Genomic DNA, 16,078 nt, shown 5'->3' with positions numbered 1-16,078 from the left:
CAAAGCCCCCCGGTACATAGTTGTGTATTCTTCGTTGTGGGTTCTTCTAGTTGTGGCATGTGGGACGCTGCCTCAGCGTGGTCTGAAGAGCAGTGCCATGTCCGCGCCCAGGATTCGAACCGACGAAACACTGGGCCGCCTGCAGCAGAGCGCGCGAACTTAACCACTCGGCCACGGGGTCAGCCCCCACCTGGCATGTTTCTTATCTGGTTTCTCTGTATGTTTCTTCCTTGCTTCTGTGTCCTCAGGAGAATGAAAGCACTGTGAGGGCACGGATTTACCTGTCACATTCACTGCTGGGTTCTTAGCACCTAGAACACTGTCTGGCATGCAGTACACGGACAATAAAGATTTGATGAGTATTTTGACTATGTGTATAATTATAAAATGCAAACATAATGAACAGCTTGTTAATCAGGAAAGTGCACCTCTGCTATGTTAGAGCCTCGTCATTCTTACCAAAGCCTGTGGTTCTGTAGACTTTGGAATCACAAACTCTTGTTAAGAACCTCATAGTTGCACAATTGATCACAGTGAATTGATGCCCTGTCAATGGGACTGTCTTGGGGTCACGGGCAGCGTTTCAAGGGCCCATAGCACTTGAAGTTTTGTCAAGTCCAAAGTCTTCCTGGGGGCAGTGTAGCATTTCTCAGGGTGATGGCTGTCTTTTAGGGCCCTTTGTCACCACTACCATCCCATCCTGAGAAAGCTGCGGAGCGGATCGGGGCCAGAGGCAGGCTGACGTATCTTGATGTGCAAAGCCCTCTGTCCTGAGGGAGAGAGCACTGTTTTATAAGGCAGCAGATGGAAGGTGTTCATAAATTATCCCTGAGACTAGAATCCAAACCTTGCTATATACTGTAAAATGCACATGGAGATGCTGGTCACGGCTTGACCTTGTTCCCCTCACCATGGTTACAGGTTTGAAGATGGCACCATTTCATTCCTTGACGTAATAGCACTGAAACATGGATTTGATGCTCTAGAGCGCCTCACAGGTTAGTGGACATTTTTATCCTTGTGGAATTTGCTCCTGTCGCCTGTGTCCTTGAGGGAGCCCTGGCACAGGTGCAATTCAGATAAAGGAGCCAGAGTCTGTGCAAGTGACTGGCACAGGGCAGCTATACGCTGAATGCAGTTGAAGCTGATTGTAAAGAACTTCAAAATGACTTCTGAGGCAAGAGTAAGAGACTGAGATTTTTTTTTTGTCAGTTAAAAGAATATTTTAACAAGTAAGAGATATTCCAAATCAGGAGGTTAATAACTTCACAGAAACAGAGGAGCCGTCCTCGGTCTCTCCATTAGGAATGGTTACAGATACTGAGACTTTATTTAGCTCTTACCTTGCTGGGTCCTCCCACGGGGAAGCTCTGTGACGAGTCCACTTTGCCCATAAAGGGGCTTATACTCAGAAAGGTTAAATGCCTTCCCCAGGGCCAGGGGTCTGGTACCTGGGAGGGCTAAGATTTAAACCTAGGTGATAGTAATGCCTAACCCTGAGCCCCAGCTACCGTCTCTGCTGCTGGCTTTTGCAATGATGCACATTTTCCTTCCTTGACAAATGCTTGGGGAGTGTGATCAGGTTGGGGGTTCTCGCCATAAGGTGACACACAAGATGTCACTTCCCATCTTATTGGGCTTGACACAAAGGTACATGGCTGGGAGAAGCTCTGTCTGGTGAGCCAGGCATCCACCATTCTGCTGTGCTCCTGGGCACTCCTTCCAGAGGCTGAGCTTCTAGAACTGGGCGGCACTGCTTGTACTGTCCTTATGGAGACGGGGTTGTGGTCAACCGGGCACATGGCTTAGTGGTTAGTCAGTCCTTTCTCTCTCTATCTCGTCACAGTAATGAGATCCTTAGGTCCTCAGCCTTAGCCCAACACTGGGGCAGACTGGATTCATGGGAAGGGAGGGTTGATAGTAATGCAGGGAGGTGACTGGGCATCATCCAGGACAGTGAGGAGATAATCAAGATGGATGTTGAGAAATGAGCACTTTTCCAAGGAAAGGTATTAACAAGGTATCTAAACCACAAGTGACAGGGTCTGACGGGGCCAGGGATGCCCCTGAAAGCAGATTGACAATATCAGTTCCACAGTAAAGCAAACCCTGATTTTTCCTACTTAATTCCTCTTTTTTAAAAAAATTGTGTTTAAAATGTATATTTTAATATAAATCTTATATATTATATATATTTTATATTATATATGTATAATATAAATATTATATTTTATATAATATAAAATGGACCAGTTTAGCCATTTTTAGGTGTACAATTCAGTGGCATTAAGTGCATTTACATCGTTGTGCAACCGTCACCTCTATCCATCTCCACTTTGTCCTCACCCGAGATTGAAATGCTACCCATTAAATGCTAACTCCCTATTCCCCTCCCCCAGCCCCTAGTAACCTCTGTTCTCCTTTCCGTCTCTATGAATTTGGCTGTTCTAGGCACCTTATATATGAGGAATAATACAATATTTGTCCTTTTGTGTCTGGCTTATTTCACTTAGCATAATTTTTTCAAAGTTCATCCATGTTGTAGCATGTATCCTTAATTACTTTGTAGAATATTAAAATGATTTAAACACTAACAAAAACAAACAGCAAAAAAATGATGCATTTAAAGAAAAGATTGTGCATTTTTTGCAATCTTTTATCAAACATCTAAATTATCTGAATGCTTAAGTAGCATTATTTAAAAAAAAAAAAAGAGGATGACAAGAACTCCTATGAAAAAATTCCACAGAAACAGCAATGGCAAACTGTGGTTCAGTGCCAAAGACAAAATGTGTATTGTAGGGGTATACCAAGCAATATTTACAAGTACTTAAAATCATTAATATGAGGTCCAAACTGGCCAGTTATAAAGATCTCATTTTCTTAAAAATGAATGAGAGAATTTTTTGTAAAGTTTATGACTCTCCTTGACCTTTCGTCGTTGTTTTTGAGGTGGGATGGAGAATATCAAGCAGCACACCTTTACCTTGACCCAGTACACCTACACCGCCCTGGCCGCCCTCCGGTACCCCAATGGAGCCCCCGTGGTGCAGATTTACAGCGACTCTGAATTCAGCAGCCCGGAGGTTCAGGGTCCAATCATCAATTTTAATGTGCTCGACGACAATGGGAATATCATTGGTTACTCCGAGGTGAGTTTTCTTGTCATCTTGCTGACCTCATGACAGAATTGCTCTCCTCTGGAGCTCTACAGCCTTTCAGAGCCCTGAAATTTGCAGTCAAGGCTTCTGGGCTCTTGCAGTGGCTGTGACGAAGCCCCTGCATATTGGAGAGACCACTGGCCCTTCTTTAGAGGCTCTTTGCTCTCATTTACGCCCAGATCTAACAAGCATGGCTATTTAGTTTTCCAGCCCTCTTTATTCAGCCAGAAATGGTCAATTTCAAGTGGGAAGAGAGCAAATAGTGGCTTGCAGGTTGAGAACTACTTGGGTTCTTGCCACAGTTGAGTAAGCTGGTCACTGCCCAGTCCATTAAAAAGTCCAGAGTCACACTGAGTACTCAGACATAGCAGTAGGTGGTCACCAGACAGGTGTCACAGACTAGGCATGGGGACCCAAGGCTCTTCCCAGAGCACAGATTCCTAGAGCTGCTCTGTGAGGAACAGATTGGACCATCACATAAGTTTGGAAAATGGTGCTCATCTTCCTTTGAAAACCACCATCGCTATTCATTTTTGTTAAACCCAGAATTTCTCAAGCAAAATCCATTTCTCAAGGAATCATGTCTCCCTCCGCCCCCTTCTGAACAGCCATAACCTTTCTGGGGAACAAACTTGAAAATATTCTTCTGGGGGAAATGTCCATTCTCACTGGCATTTAGGGATAGATGCTCTACAATCACAGGTTATCTCTGGGTGGGTTGACTGTGCAGAGCCCCCACTGCCCCTCAATTATACACCAGCAGAAATAGCCCCGACACCACCTAGAAGCATGTGATTTTAAATGTTGTTTTTGGAGGGAGGATGGACAGTGCATTGGGGGTAAAATGTTTGCCTTCTTAAATATGTTATTCTAGGCAATTGGTAAAATGTTTCATTCTTGAACCCAAAATAAGTTTGTATTTCCTGAAGGGTGTGGAAGAGGGCAGACAGGTGACCAGGAAGTATGCTGCGGCAGGCAGAGCAGGGAGAGAATTCCTCATTTGCCTAGAGAAGCCTCCAAAGGGAGGAACCACCCAGGGAGAGAGAGCTGCCTGTCTAGGTGCCTTGCTGACTTCGCCAGCACTCTCCTTCCCCGAGGCTGGACACAGGATGAGTTTCTCCCTCTGGGCGTTTGTAGAGGAAGTTCATCGCATGGGTGGAGTCCGTAGCTGAGGCTTGGCCAGCTGTGCCGGTTCCGGAAAGTCCAGCTTTCGTTTCCCGTTTTCCCGGGCTACTTCGTGGTATGAGAATTCCCTGGGGGTGTTGCTGGCCTTGGGAAACATCAGATAGCGTCATGGCTGGGTTTGGCTGTCTCTTTTTCAGGGGATGTGTGAAAGAATTTAGCCTTCTTAGGAGAAGCCCTTGGGTTCTTGTTTTTGATATCCAGGCCTCCTAATTTCATTCTCCCCTCTGCTGGAAGTCACTCTGCATAGTGGTTAAGAGTTTGGGTTCAGATTCTGACTGTCTCTTGCTGGCTCTGTGAGCTTGGGCAAGTTAATGTATGCTCTCCAAGTCTATGAAAGGAGGGTAACAACTACCTTGCTGATAGTGTTGTTAAGAGCATTAAAGGAGATGTAATATATAATCCCTTGGCATGGGGCCTGGTATGAAGCAAGTGCTCAATAAACATTGAGCACAAAGGCTCCTGGGCAGGAAGGTTCTGGTGCTGTACTCTGGTCAGCTGGTTTCTGCCCTCTCTGGATGCAGTGCTCTTCCTGCCACAACAACTACCTCCTTCACCTGGATGGGCACAGGGGGGACCTCTTTGGGATTCTGTAGGGTTCAGGATGAGGGGACATTGAGTCATGATGGGAAATTAGGATGAAAGGTAAGTGTGGCCAAAACAGCCTCTTCCACCCACATCCTCTTCTAGGTGTGTGGTCCCTGTTTCTTCCCATTGAATCTTGGTGGGTTTGTGACTCCCTCATAATCAGTAGAATGCCACAGATGGTGACAACGCATGGCTTTTTAGACTAAGTCAGAAAAGGCGAGGCAGCATTGTTCCCTGGGACACTTGCTTTTGGAGCCCCAAGTTCTACGTAAGAAGTTCTATCCTGAGGGGCTGGCCCCGTGGCCGAGTGGTTAAGTTCGCGTGCTCCACTGCAGGCGGCCCAGTGTTTCGTTGGTTCGAATCCTGGGCGTGGACATGGCACTGCTCATCAAACCACACTGAGTCAGCATCCCCCATGCCACAACTAGACGGACCCACAACAAAGAACATACAACTATGTACGGCGGGGCTTTGGGGAGAATAAGGAAAAAGATAAAATCTTTAAAAAAAAAAAAAAGAAGTTCTACCCTGAGGCTGCCATACTGTGAGGAAGCCAAGCGCTGGCACTGTGGTGGCAGTCCTGTTTTGAGCCCTCCCTGCTGGGGGCCAGACACACACAGGAGTAAGTGTGTCTCCAGATGACTCCAACTCCTAGACGCCAGTCACTCCCAGCCTTGGAGTCTTCCCAGCTGAGACTTCAGAGATCATGGAAGAGAGTCAAGCCCTTTCCCCCATACCCTTTCTGAATTCCTAACCTCCTGTAGCCGTGAGCACAACAGAATAGTTATTGTTTTATTCCACCAAGTTTGGGCAGCTTGTTTTGCAGCAGTGGTCACTGGAACAGTGCATACTGGTGGATCCGGGAGAAGGGTGGGCATGGAGACTTCTAATTCAGCTTGGCAGCAATTGGGGTGAGGGAGTGAGGGGGCTTCCCTAGGAGCTGCCCCTTGAATGGAGACCAACTGACTCTGGAGGTGGAGTTGGCCGGACCCAGTGGTGCTGCCGGGTCTCACCGCAGAGAACCAGGGAACCTCTGAACTTCATTAGCAGGCTTCCATGTCACTGAGCTACTCGCCAAGGGTAAAGGGGCAGAGTTGTTTTCCTGAGGCCCCCAGTGGCTCAACCCAGTGAATGGCTTCTTCTCACTCTGACAGTCCAGGGGAGATGGCTAAAGTGAAGATAGCCATGGCCTTGACAAGGGTGTGTGGGAGGCACCGTTGCTGCACTGGCCAGCGGGAAGCCCAGAGTGACCAGGCTGACCTGTGGTCTGCAGAGGGCGCTGTACTCCTCGTGGCTGCATCTGGCCCTCCTCCGTGTGACTTCCCAGGGAGAAAAGTTTCAAAGGCTTACCCAGCTGTGCAAGATGTGTTTGTTTTCTTGAATTCAGTTCAGTGACTCCCCTGAGTTTAGCCTGAGCCATCTGGGCTGAGGACCTTCACTGGGCGCCTGAGCCATTGAGGGAATGGAGCCCTTGACCCACAACCAGAGGAGCTAGGACAAATATCTCCCTGCTAGCCCTGCCTTTGAGCCTTGAGTGAATGCCAATCACCTGTCCAGCCTCCTGGGGACAGGAGAGAGCCTTGGAACTTCTGGGTTGAACAGCAATTCCGGGATTCAACCCAAAGTTGAGGGCATTATGAAAAGCAGTCTATAGCACACAGAATCAACACGGTAATGTTTGTGGTCCAGGCTGTGAGCCGCAGTGGGGCTGCTCTGAGTGGTAGCTCAGCTGGGGCCTGCTCCGTGATCAACCCTGTGGCAGAGGATGCCAAGGAGCTGCCCCGCATCCCAGCCTCACTCAGATTTTATTCTTGTCAATCTCACTTGAAACATGTGGGCTCTTTTTTTAAAAAAATTAATTTATTAAATTTTAAAAAAATTGAGATATAATTGACATATAACCTTGTATACTTTTAGGTGTATAACATAATGATTTGATATACGTATATATTGCGAAATTAGTACTATAATAAGTTTAGTTACCATCCATCACCACACAGTTACAAGTTTTTTTCTTGTGATAACTTTTAAGATTTACTCTCTTAGCAATTTTCTAATATACAACACAGTATTGTTAACTGTAGTCACTATGTTATACGTTAAGTCTCCAGGACTGACTTACCTTCTAACTAGAACTTTGTATCTTTTGACTACCTTCACCCATTTTGCCCACCCCTACCTCTGGCACCCACTGATCTGTTCTCTGTGTCTAGGAGTTTGATATTTTTTTTTACATTCCACATATAAGTGATATCATACAGTATTTGTCTTTCTCTGTCTGACTTATTTCACTTAGCACAATGCCCCTAAGGCCCATCCATGTTGTTATAAATGGCAAGATTTCCTTCATTGTTATGGCTGAATAATATTTCATTGTATGTATGTACCATATTTTCTTTATCCATTCATCCTTCGATGGATACTTACATTGTTTCCAAGTCTTGGCTACTGTAAATATGCTGCAATGGATATAGGAGTGCAGATATCTTTTTCAAGACAGTGATTTCATTTCCTTCAGATAAATGCCCAGTAGTAGGATAGCTGGATCATATGGTATTTCTAATTTTTTTTTTTTTGAGGAAGATTAGCCCTGAGCTAACATCTGCCACCAATCCTCTTCTTTTTGCTGAGGAAGACTGGCCCTGAGCTAACATCCATGCCCATCTTCTTCTACTTCATATTTGGGACTCCTACCACAGCATGGCTTGAGAAGCCATGTGTAGGTCCACACCTGGGATCCGAACTGGCAAACCCTGGGCCGCCGAAGCAGAATGTGCGAACTTAACTGCTATGTCACCAGGCTGGCCCCTCTATTTTTAACTTTTTGAGAAATCTCCATACTATAGTTTTCTATAGTGGCTGCATCAATTTACATCCCTACCAACAGTGCACAAGTGTTCCCTTTTCTCTACATCCTCGCCAATACTTGTTATTTGTTGTCTTTTTTATAATAACCATTCCAACAGGTGTGAGGGGACATCTCATTGTGGTTTTGATTTGCATTTCCCTGATGATTACTGATATTGAGCACCTTTTTCATGTACCTGTTGGCCATCTTGTGTGTCTTCTTTGGAAAAATGTCTGTTCAGATCTTCTGCCCATTTTTTTAATTGAATTGTTTGTTTTACATGTGAGCTCTTAACTTGGAATTTGGCCTGAATTTGATATTTTTGCTTTTCTCAGGCATACACCCATAACCCAGCTGGATAAACTTTAATTATCAGTAACATTTTATAAGATGTGTTTAGTAAACCCATGATAGATCTCTTTAGGGCAAAATCCCATGCTGACATTTTCATTTTAGTGTTAAGAAAGAGAGGTCCAAATATTGGTCTGAAACTCTCTCCCAGGCAATCAGAGTAAAACTCGACTTTCCTAATGTTGGTTCTGTGTCATATTAAATCCGCAGGTAGATAAAATGGCCAGTCTTTACAACATCCACTTGCGGACTGGCTGCTTCTGCAACACTGGGGCTTGTCAGAGGCACCTGGGGATAAGCAACGAGATGGTCAAGAAGCATCATCAGGTTGGTACTGGACCCTGTGGTCCAAACGCTGGTCAGCAAGACCCAATGGCGGCACCTCCAGCTACACTGGAGGCTGGTTGTGTGTCTGGGGTCGGAGCTGGTTTTGTGGGTTCATTTTTCTGAGCCCGCCCTATGGATGTGCAAAGGAAAAGGGGTCAACAAAAATAGAAAATGCTTCAAATATCTCTATGGCAGTCAGTTTTTACTTAGAGGGCAAAAATTTAAAGGCAGAAGAGGGGTTGAACAGGGAGGAGGCGTACGTGGTAATGTGCTCGTACATGCAGAGGACCCTTAACTAGTTGAGTTCTACCACAGTAAAATCTCCAGGCGACAGTTGGCGCATCTCTGGGCTGGCTGAGGAGAGGAGCTCTTCCGGGGGGCGTTCTGCATCTCTCAGGATCCCCTCCCTCCCCGCCTCTCCCCTGGGCTGAGGGGTTTCACTTCAGGGTACAGCCTGTTTTGAACCATTTCATAAGAATAGTTTGAGTGGCAAAGAGCCCTGATTTATTTCAGAATAGTTTCTAACTTGAGTTTATTTTGGTTGCCACTAAATATTTTATATACTAGATCTCAACCAACCATGAACTGAGTTTTTTAATAAAAAGAGAGAGAGAGGCTCAGAACACAAACAAAGGCAGTTCCAGAAATAATATTTGATCCTGTGGAATGCCAAGGCTCATCTCTTTGGGTGGCTAACTTGGGTTCAGCACTGGGGGAGGTAGGTGGCCGGAGCAGCAACCAACACCGGGCAGCCGGGCTGGGAGAGACTTGGGGACCTCTTGCTTTCTTTACCCACCTCCTGGGGGGCACTCCTGCCACCTTTGGCTTTCATAGTGGCCTCAGGCTGGTCATTCATGGGGCAGCATCTCTGACTTGCCTCCTGTCAGGGGCAGCTGTCAGGGATGTAGGCCTCTCTTTGGTTCTGAGAGAGGCTGAAGGGAGCGGCCAGTGGCGTTTCTCGGGCCTCAGCCCTGGGCGGACCAAGAAGCTGACCCGTCTGTGCTTCTGAAACTCTGGTCTGTCTTTTGACGCCTCCGAGGGTCGGCACTGTGAGCAAGCTCTGGGTAAATGCTTTCATGAAGTATTTCTCTTAAACCTTTTGATGACCCTTTGAGATTGGTATTGACCCCAATTTACAATTAAGCAAAGTGAGGTCCAGAAATTGAGTTCCTGCTCTTGTGGAGCTACACCTCAGGGACACTGCTCACGTTAGAGCTGTGGGTCTCTTTAAAAAACCAAACAAACAATTTGTTTTACATTACATAATTTTGTTTGACAAAATTAACAGAATTTGTTTTACAAAGCCGCTTCCAGTTTCTCTGTGAGGAATGAGTCACTCTGGCTGACTTATTTCCTTTTCTTCTAGGCTGGTCACATCTGTGGAGACAATGTGGACCTCGTAGATGGGCAGCCGACAGGATCTGTGAGGATTTCGTTTGGATACATGTCCACACTGGAGGATGCCCAGGCCTTTCTCAGGTTCATCATAGCAACCCGACTGCGCCCCTCTGATGGCCAGCATCTCCTTCAGGCCACTCCTGGGGAGACTGCAGTCCCGCGAGCAGAGAGCGAGGTTCAGAGCGCTGTGCCTGCCACCATGGACAGATGTAGTCCCTCACCTCAGGAAGATGCTCCCACAGGCTCCCAGGTTTGGAACGACTTGCCCACTGCTGTGGATGCTGTGGCTTTACACCCACCTCTGCCGGAGGCCACCAGAACCCAGCAGACCCCTTCAGAGCAAGCTGCAGGAGTCCCAGAGGGGGGCCTTGGGCCACATGTCGTCACCAACCTTTACCTCTATCCCATCAAGTCCTGTGCTGCATTTGAGGTGAGGGTTGTAGTGGCAGCACAGAGACTGCTTCTTTTTTGTTTGCTTTATAATGTTTTTTGATAAAGTGAAAAAAATATAGAAAGTGAAGAAAAGCATGCAGAAAATCAAAATCATATTCAGAGTATTGTGACGTATGAAGAACCATTCTCATTCTGCTTTCCTTGGTTTAGGGTGACTTTTTTTTTTTTTTTTTTTTTTTTAGGAAGATTGGCCCTGAGCTAACATCCATGCCCACTTTCCTCTATTTTATATGTGGGACACCTGCCACAGCATGGCTTGATAAGCGGTGCATAGGTCAGCTCCTAGGATCCAAACCAGCAACCCCGGGCTGCCCAAGTGGAGTGCGTGATCTTAACCGCTATGCCACTGGGCCTCCCCAGTTTGGAGTGACTTTTGAACGTGTCTCTGCTTAACGGGGACCCCTGAGCAGACCCTGTTTCAGAGTGGTGAATACCTAGTTACTGTTAATAATTATGGGTGTAACTTTCATTGAATGCGTGCGCTGGCTCCCTGCTGAAGCATTTTACATGTTTTCCTTCATTCGATCTTTAAAACAATAATGTGAGATACAGGGTAATATCACCCCTATTGTATAGACATGGAGCCTGAGGGTTATGGAGGCTAAACACTTTTCCCATGTCACCCACAAATAAATGCTAGAGCAAGGATTTGAACCCGGGTCTGCTGAGTCCTTGGGTCCATCCTCTCATGCAACTTGTTCCGCTCAGCCCTCCCTGTGGAAGCGAAGTACGTTATGTCTGGAAACATGCTGGCTTGGTGGTCAGCCAAGCTGAGGGACTGGAGGACCTGCCTCGTCTGGGCAGCCCTGACCCTCCTTCTGTGGCCAAACTGAGGCTTTCTTTCTATAATTTGTGTGTGTCCCAAGTCCCAGGCAAAGGTCCCAGACTCCTGAGCCTCTGAGATGACAGGTTCTCTGGCTCCTGGTCAGACATACCACCATCAGGGCTATTTGTCGCCTGCATTTCAGGGTGGTCCCACAGGAGCCTGTCCTTCAGTCTGAGGCCATAAACAAGCAAGTTCACCCCGACTCCTGAATGGAGGCAGGTGAGGAGTCCATGTTTCCCTTGTGTATCAGGACTCTGTTTTCACAGATGGGTCATGTTCCACAGGATAGCCACATTGCACAGATAACACAGGCAGGAGTTAGTGTCCTATTTTACAGATGAGGACAGTGAGACTCAGTCAGGTGTCATATTTTGCTAAAGGTCTTCCATCCATCTGTTCAAACTACATACTGAGCACCCACTACCTGTCAGGCCCTGGGCCAGCACCTGGTGTACAGGGATGAGCAAAATGAAAATGGTTCTTTCCCTTGGGGAGTGCAATGTCTCAGAAGGAAAACACACACAAGATCAGACACCACCCCAGTGAACAGCAACACCCTGGTGCTAAGGGCCAAGAGGGCGAATGCTGGGGTGTGCCAGATAGAATTCTGGTGGATGGGGTCTTAGTCTGTTCGGTCTGCTAGAGCAAAGTACCATCAATTGGGTGGCTTTTAAACAACAGAAATTTATTTCTCACAGTTCTGGAGGCTGGAAGGCCAAGATCAAGGCACTGGCATATTCATTGTCTGGTAAGGGTGCATTTCCTTGTTCATAGTTGATTTCTTCTCACTGTGTCCTCACACAAGCCACAATTTAGAAAAATGAAAATTTAACTTTATTTTGAAATAATTTTAAGTAAAAATTGTAGATGCAATACACAGAGCTCCCATATACCTTTCATTCAGGTTGTTGGCTTTTCTGAATCATTTGAGAATGAGTTGCAAAATGATGCCTCATGACTCGTTAATACTCTAGTGTATATATGTCAAGTTCAAGGACACTCTCTGACATAACCCCAGGACAACCATCAAGATTAGGAATTAACATTGACTCACTATACATCTACCCACAGACCCCATTCAGATGTCATCTGTTGTCCCCATGCTGTCCGCTGTGGGTCTAGGATGCAGTCCAGAATCACGTGTTGCATACAGTTGTCATGTCTCTGTGGTCTCCTTCAACCTGGAACAGTTCCTCAGTCTTTCCTTGTCTTTGAGGACCTTGGTATTTTTATGGAGTACAGTCCAGTTACTCTGTGTCCCTTAATTTGGGATTATCTGAGGCTTCCTTACGATTCCTGTATTTATGGCAGGAATACCTCAAGAGTGATGCTGTACTTTGTCGGTACATCCCTGAAGGAGACACACCCTGTTAGTTTGTCCCAGTGCTGGCGATGTTAACTTTTATCAGGTGGTTAAGATGGGGTCTGCCAGGTTTCTCCACTGTAAAATTCATTAACAAATATGTTGTTCTTACTAATTAATAAGTATTTTGTGGAGAGGTACTTTGAAAATATGTTAAATATCCTATTCCTTATCAAATGTTCATTCATTAGATGTAGCATCTATTGATGACTTCTGCCTAAATCAATTATTGGTATGATGGTTGCAAAATGGTAGTTTTTTAAATTAGATCATTCCTTCTAGATTTATTAGTTGGTATTCTGTTGTAGGGTAGAGTTTCCTTATGCAATGTTTATGTAGTCATTAATTCTTTTTTAAAAATCTATATGGACTCATGGATTCCCATTTTGCTCAAAAGGTTGCACCCCATCGCTATCAGTATTTATTTTTATTTATTTTTTTTTGAGGAAGATTAGCCCTAAGCTAACTACTGCCAGTTCTCCTCTCTTTGCTGAGGAAGACTGGCCCTGAGCTAACATCCGTGCACATCTTCCTCTACTTTTTTTTATATGTGGGACACCTACCACAGCATGGCATGCCAAGTGGTGTCATGTCTGCACCCAGGATCTGAACTGGCGAACCCTGGGCCACCGAGAAGTGGAATGTGCGAATTTAACCGCTGTGCCACTGGGCTGGCCCCTGTCAATATTCATTTTGATGCTCAAATTGCTACTTGGGCACTAGGAGTTCCTTCAAACCACCTCCCATGTCCTTTTGATATATCATCAACATTTTTTGTGTACTTTCTTACTTTCCAGTGCAGTAAGATATCCTAGACTTATTCTTTGTTTTCATCTTTTTTTTACTCCCCAAAGCCCCAGTTCATAGTTGTATATCCTTCTAGTTCTTCTATGTAGGATGCTGCCACACCATGGCTTGATGAGCAGTGTGTAGGTCCATGCCCAGGATCCAAACTGGCGGACCCCTGGGCCACCAAAGTGGAGTGTGCAGACTTCACTATGCCACCAGGCCAGACCCCTAGACTTATTCTATATTTCCCCTGCCTGGGAAAAGGGATTGTCCATTTCATCAAGGAACCTCACTTCTTTTATTGAAGAATGATATTTAACTAATATCTGGTTGCTAGATCTGGTTGTTACTTCTGGGACGTTACTGCGTCTGTGCTCTCTTGTTGTACAGCGCTTAGAAATATATTAGTTTTCTATGGCTGCCATAACAAATTATCATAAACTTTTAACAGGATTCATCTGATTAGATTGGGCCCACCAGGATAATCCAGGAACATCTCCCCATCTCAGAGTCCTCAACTTTAATCTTATCTACCAGTCCCTTTTGCTTAATTCTGGGGATTAGGACATGGATATCTTTGGTGGGGACCATTATTCTGCCTACCACATATATGCATGTATTAAGACTTTTGGGACACCCTAGACACACACACACACACACACACATATTTCTGTATTTCTTTCTCTTTCTCTCATCTAGCCATAGCCATAATTTCACGCTAATGCCTCCAGTTCCAATCCAACATCACAGGGTTTATTGTAGCTATCCTTCTTTCCATACTTGTAACTCCTGTGAGAATCAGGCTCCCATTATCCTCCATGAGTACTTATTTGCTCAACTCCTCCTTGTGTAACTGAAATCCTAGCTGCACCAGCTGAAAGTTCAGCCCACACGTGCCAGTTTCCCCCTCCCTGAACACACACACACTGCCAGAAATCTGGGCCTAGTTGAAGAGGAAGGAGAAAGCAGGAAGCTAGTAAATTAAATTTTTAGGTGACAAATCAGGATAGAAAAACATGGACATGTTCCAACAAATAGCTCTCAAGAACTGTGAAGGTGCTGAGATTTTGCCCAACTTGTAAGTGACAAGCTAGCTTGCCACAGTTTCATGGATGCTGGCGAAGGACATGAGACTTTTGGGTCGGAGATAAAGGACTTTATTACTCACAGCATAGCAGGCAGCATGAGCTTCCTGTTTGTGTTGGTTCCCTTTGCCTCCCAAGTCCCAAGAGTAGGTACAAAGGGGTCCAAGTAGATGGGACACAGCTGAGGAACCCCTAACTCAGGGAACCTGACTCTTTTATAATGGGATGCAAGCAAACTTCCCTAGCCATTGATCAGGAGGAAGAAATTGTCTATATACTACTGGACTATAAGTAAGCCTGCCCTCCACTCCAAAGGGCTGTATAGCTGATCACCATACAAATATCCTCAGGAAGGTAGTTTGGAATAACAGACATATAGAACCTAGAGAGATCCGTGGAGAATTGCCTCCCAATAATAGATTGTCTCCTAAAAAGTTATTTATAATTCAAAACATGTTTTTCTGTAGAAATAATGATTTAATGGTGGTTTCTGGGCTTACCCATAAAGGCTTATATAGACCATAATATTGCTGAGTTCAAGTGCTGTACTAGCAGAAGCAGCCATAGCCTACAGGGAGAGGTTATTTGATACATAAGAAAGATGAAGAGAGGAGGTAAAGGGATTAACATCTATGGATCATCTGATATGTTTAGTCGCTGTACATTTTCTATTTCATTTCAGTTTTTAGCCAATTCTGTAAGAAATGATAATGTTCAATTTACATATGACAAAGCCAAGACTCAGGAAGATTAATAAGTTGTCCAAAGCTAATAACTGGCTAAAGTGGGATTTCAACCCAGGTTGGTCAATCTCCAAAATACCCCCTCCCCCGACGACACCACATTTCCACTTCACCCTGCTTGAGGTGAAGTTCACTTTGACGTTCTTCCCCCTTGAGTTCTGCGCCCTGCCCCCCGTGCCCTGCAGTTCCCCTCCTTCACTTTCCCTGCTGCCTCGGTCTTCCCTGACCCACCCCAAAGGGCCCCTTGGTTAAAAATCGCTTCCCTTCCTTCACTTGTTCATTGGAGTTTTCAGATTCCTTTGGGTAGCTGAATTGAGCACTCAGACGATCAGATTGGATCAAACTGATTCACAATTAGTTCGAGAATGATGGTCTCTTACCCATTTCAAGAGCAGTTTTTAGCCTTTGCCTACACCCTTCAACGGACAGCTGGCTCCAGGAGAGCCCTTGCTGGTGGGACTACTCCACATGCGCTGTCACATGCATCGCTGTTAGCAACTAACCTGTGGACAAAACTCCTGCAAACACCTGGTCGCACTTTATTATTCAAATTTCATTAGTTTCCCCCTAATGTTCTTTTTCTATTCTGGGATCCCATCCAGGATGTCGTATTACATTTAACTCTCATGTCTCCGTAGGCTCCTCTGAGCTGTACCAGTTTCTCAGCCTTTCCTTGTTTTTGATAACCTTGACAGTTTTGAGGAGTACCCGCAGGTACTTTTTAGAATGTCCCTCAGTTTAGATTTGTCTGATGTTTTTCTCGGGATTAGACTGGGAAGAAGGACCGCAGGGGTAAAGTGCCATTCTCATCATATTATGTCAGGGTGCATGCTATCAACATGACTTATCACTGTTGATGTTAACCTGGGTCATTTGGTTGAGACTGTGTTGGCCAGGTTTCTCTGTTGTCAAGTTTCTCCCCGACTCCCTTTCCGTACTGTGCTCTTTGCAAGCAAGTCACCAA

General features: G+C 45.5%; 1 protein-coding gene across 1 annotated transcript in view; it reads left to right on the top strand.

Annotated features, from left to right (window-relative positions):
* Positions 1-16,078, top strand: part of MOCOS (molybdenum cofactor sulfurase) — a 51,493-nt gene that overhangs the window by 12,510 nt on the left and 22,905 nt on the right. The window contains exons 5-8 of the mRNA XM_046671387.1: positions 922-998; positions 2,953-3,152; positions 8,341-8,457; positions 9,824-10,285. Of these exons, the coding sequence (XP_046527343.1) occupies positions 922-998; positions 2,953-3,152; positions 8,341-8,457; positions 9,824-10,285 (856 nt within the window). The remainder of the gene's footprint in view (positions 1-921; positions 999-2,952; positions 3,153-8,340; positions 8,458-9,823; positions 10,286-16,078) is intronic.

Source organism: Equus quagga, chromosome 9 (genome assembly GCF_021613505.1).
Source record: "Equus quagga isolate Etosha38 chromosome 9, UCLA_HA_Equagga_1.0, whole genome shotgun sequence".
In the NCBI taxonomy this organism is placed as follows: Eukaryota; Metazoa; Chordata; class Mammalia; order Perissodactyla; family Equidae; genus Equus; species Equus quagga.
Note: the sequence above shows the minus strand (reverse complement) of the source record. Positions and strands in the feature narration are given on the sequence as shown.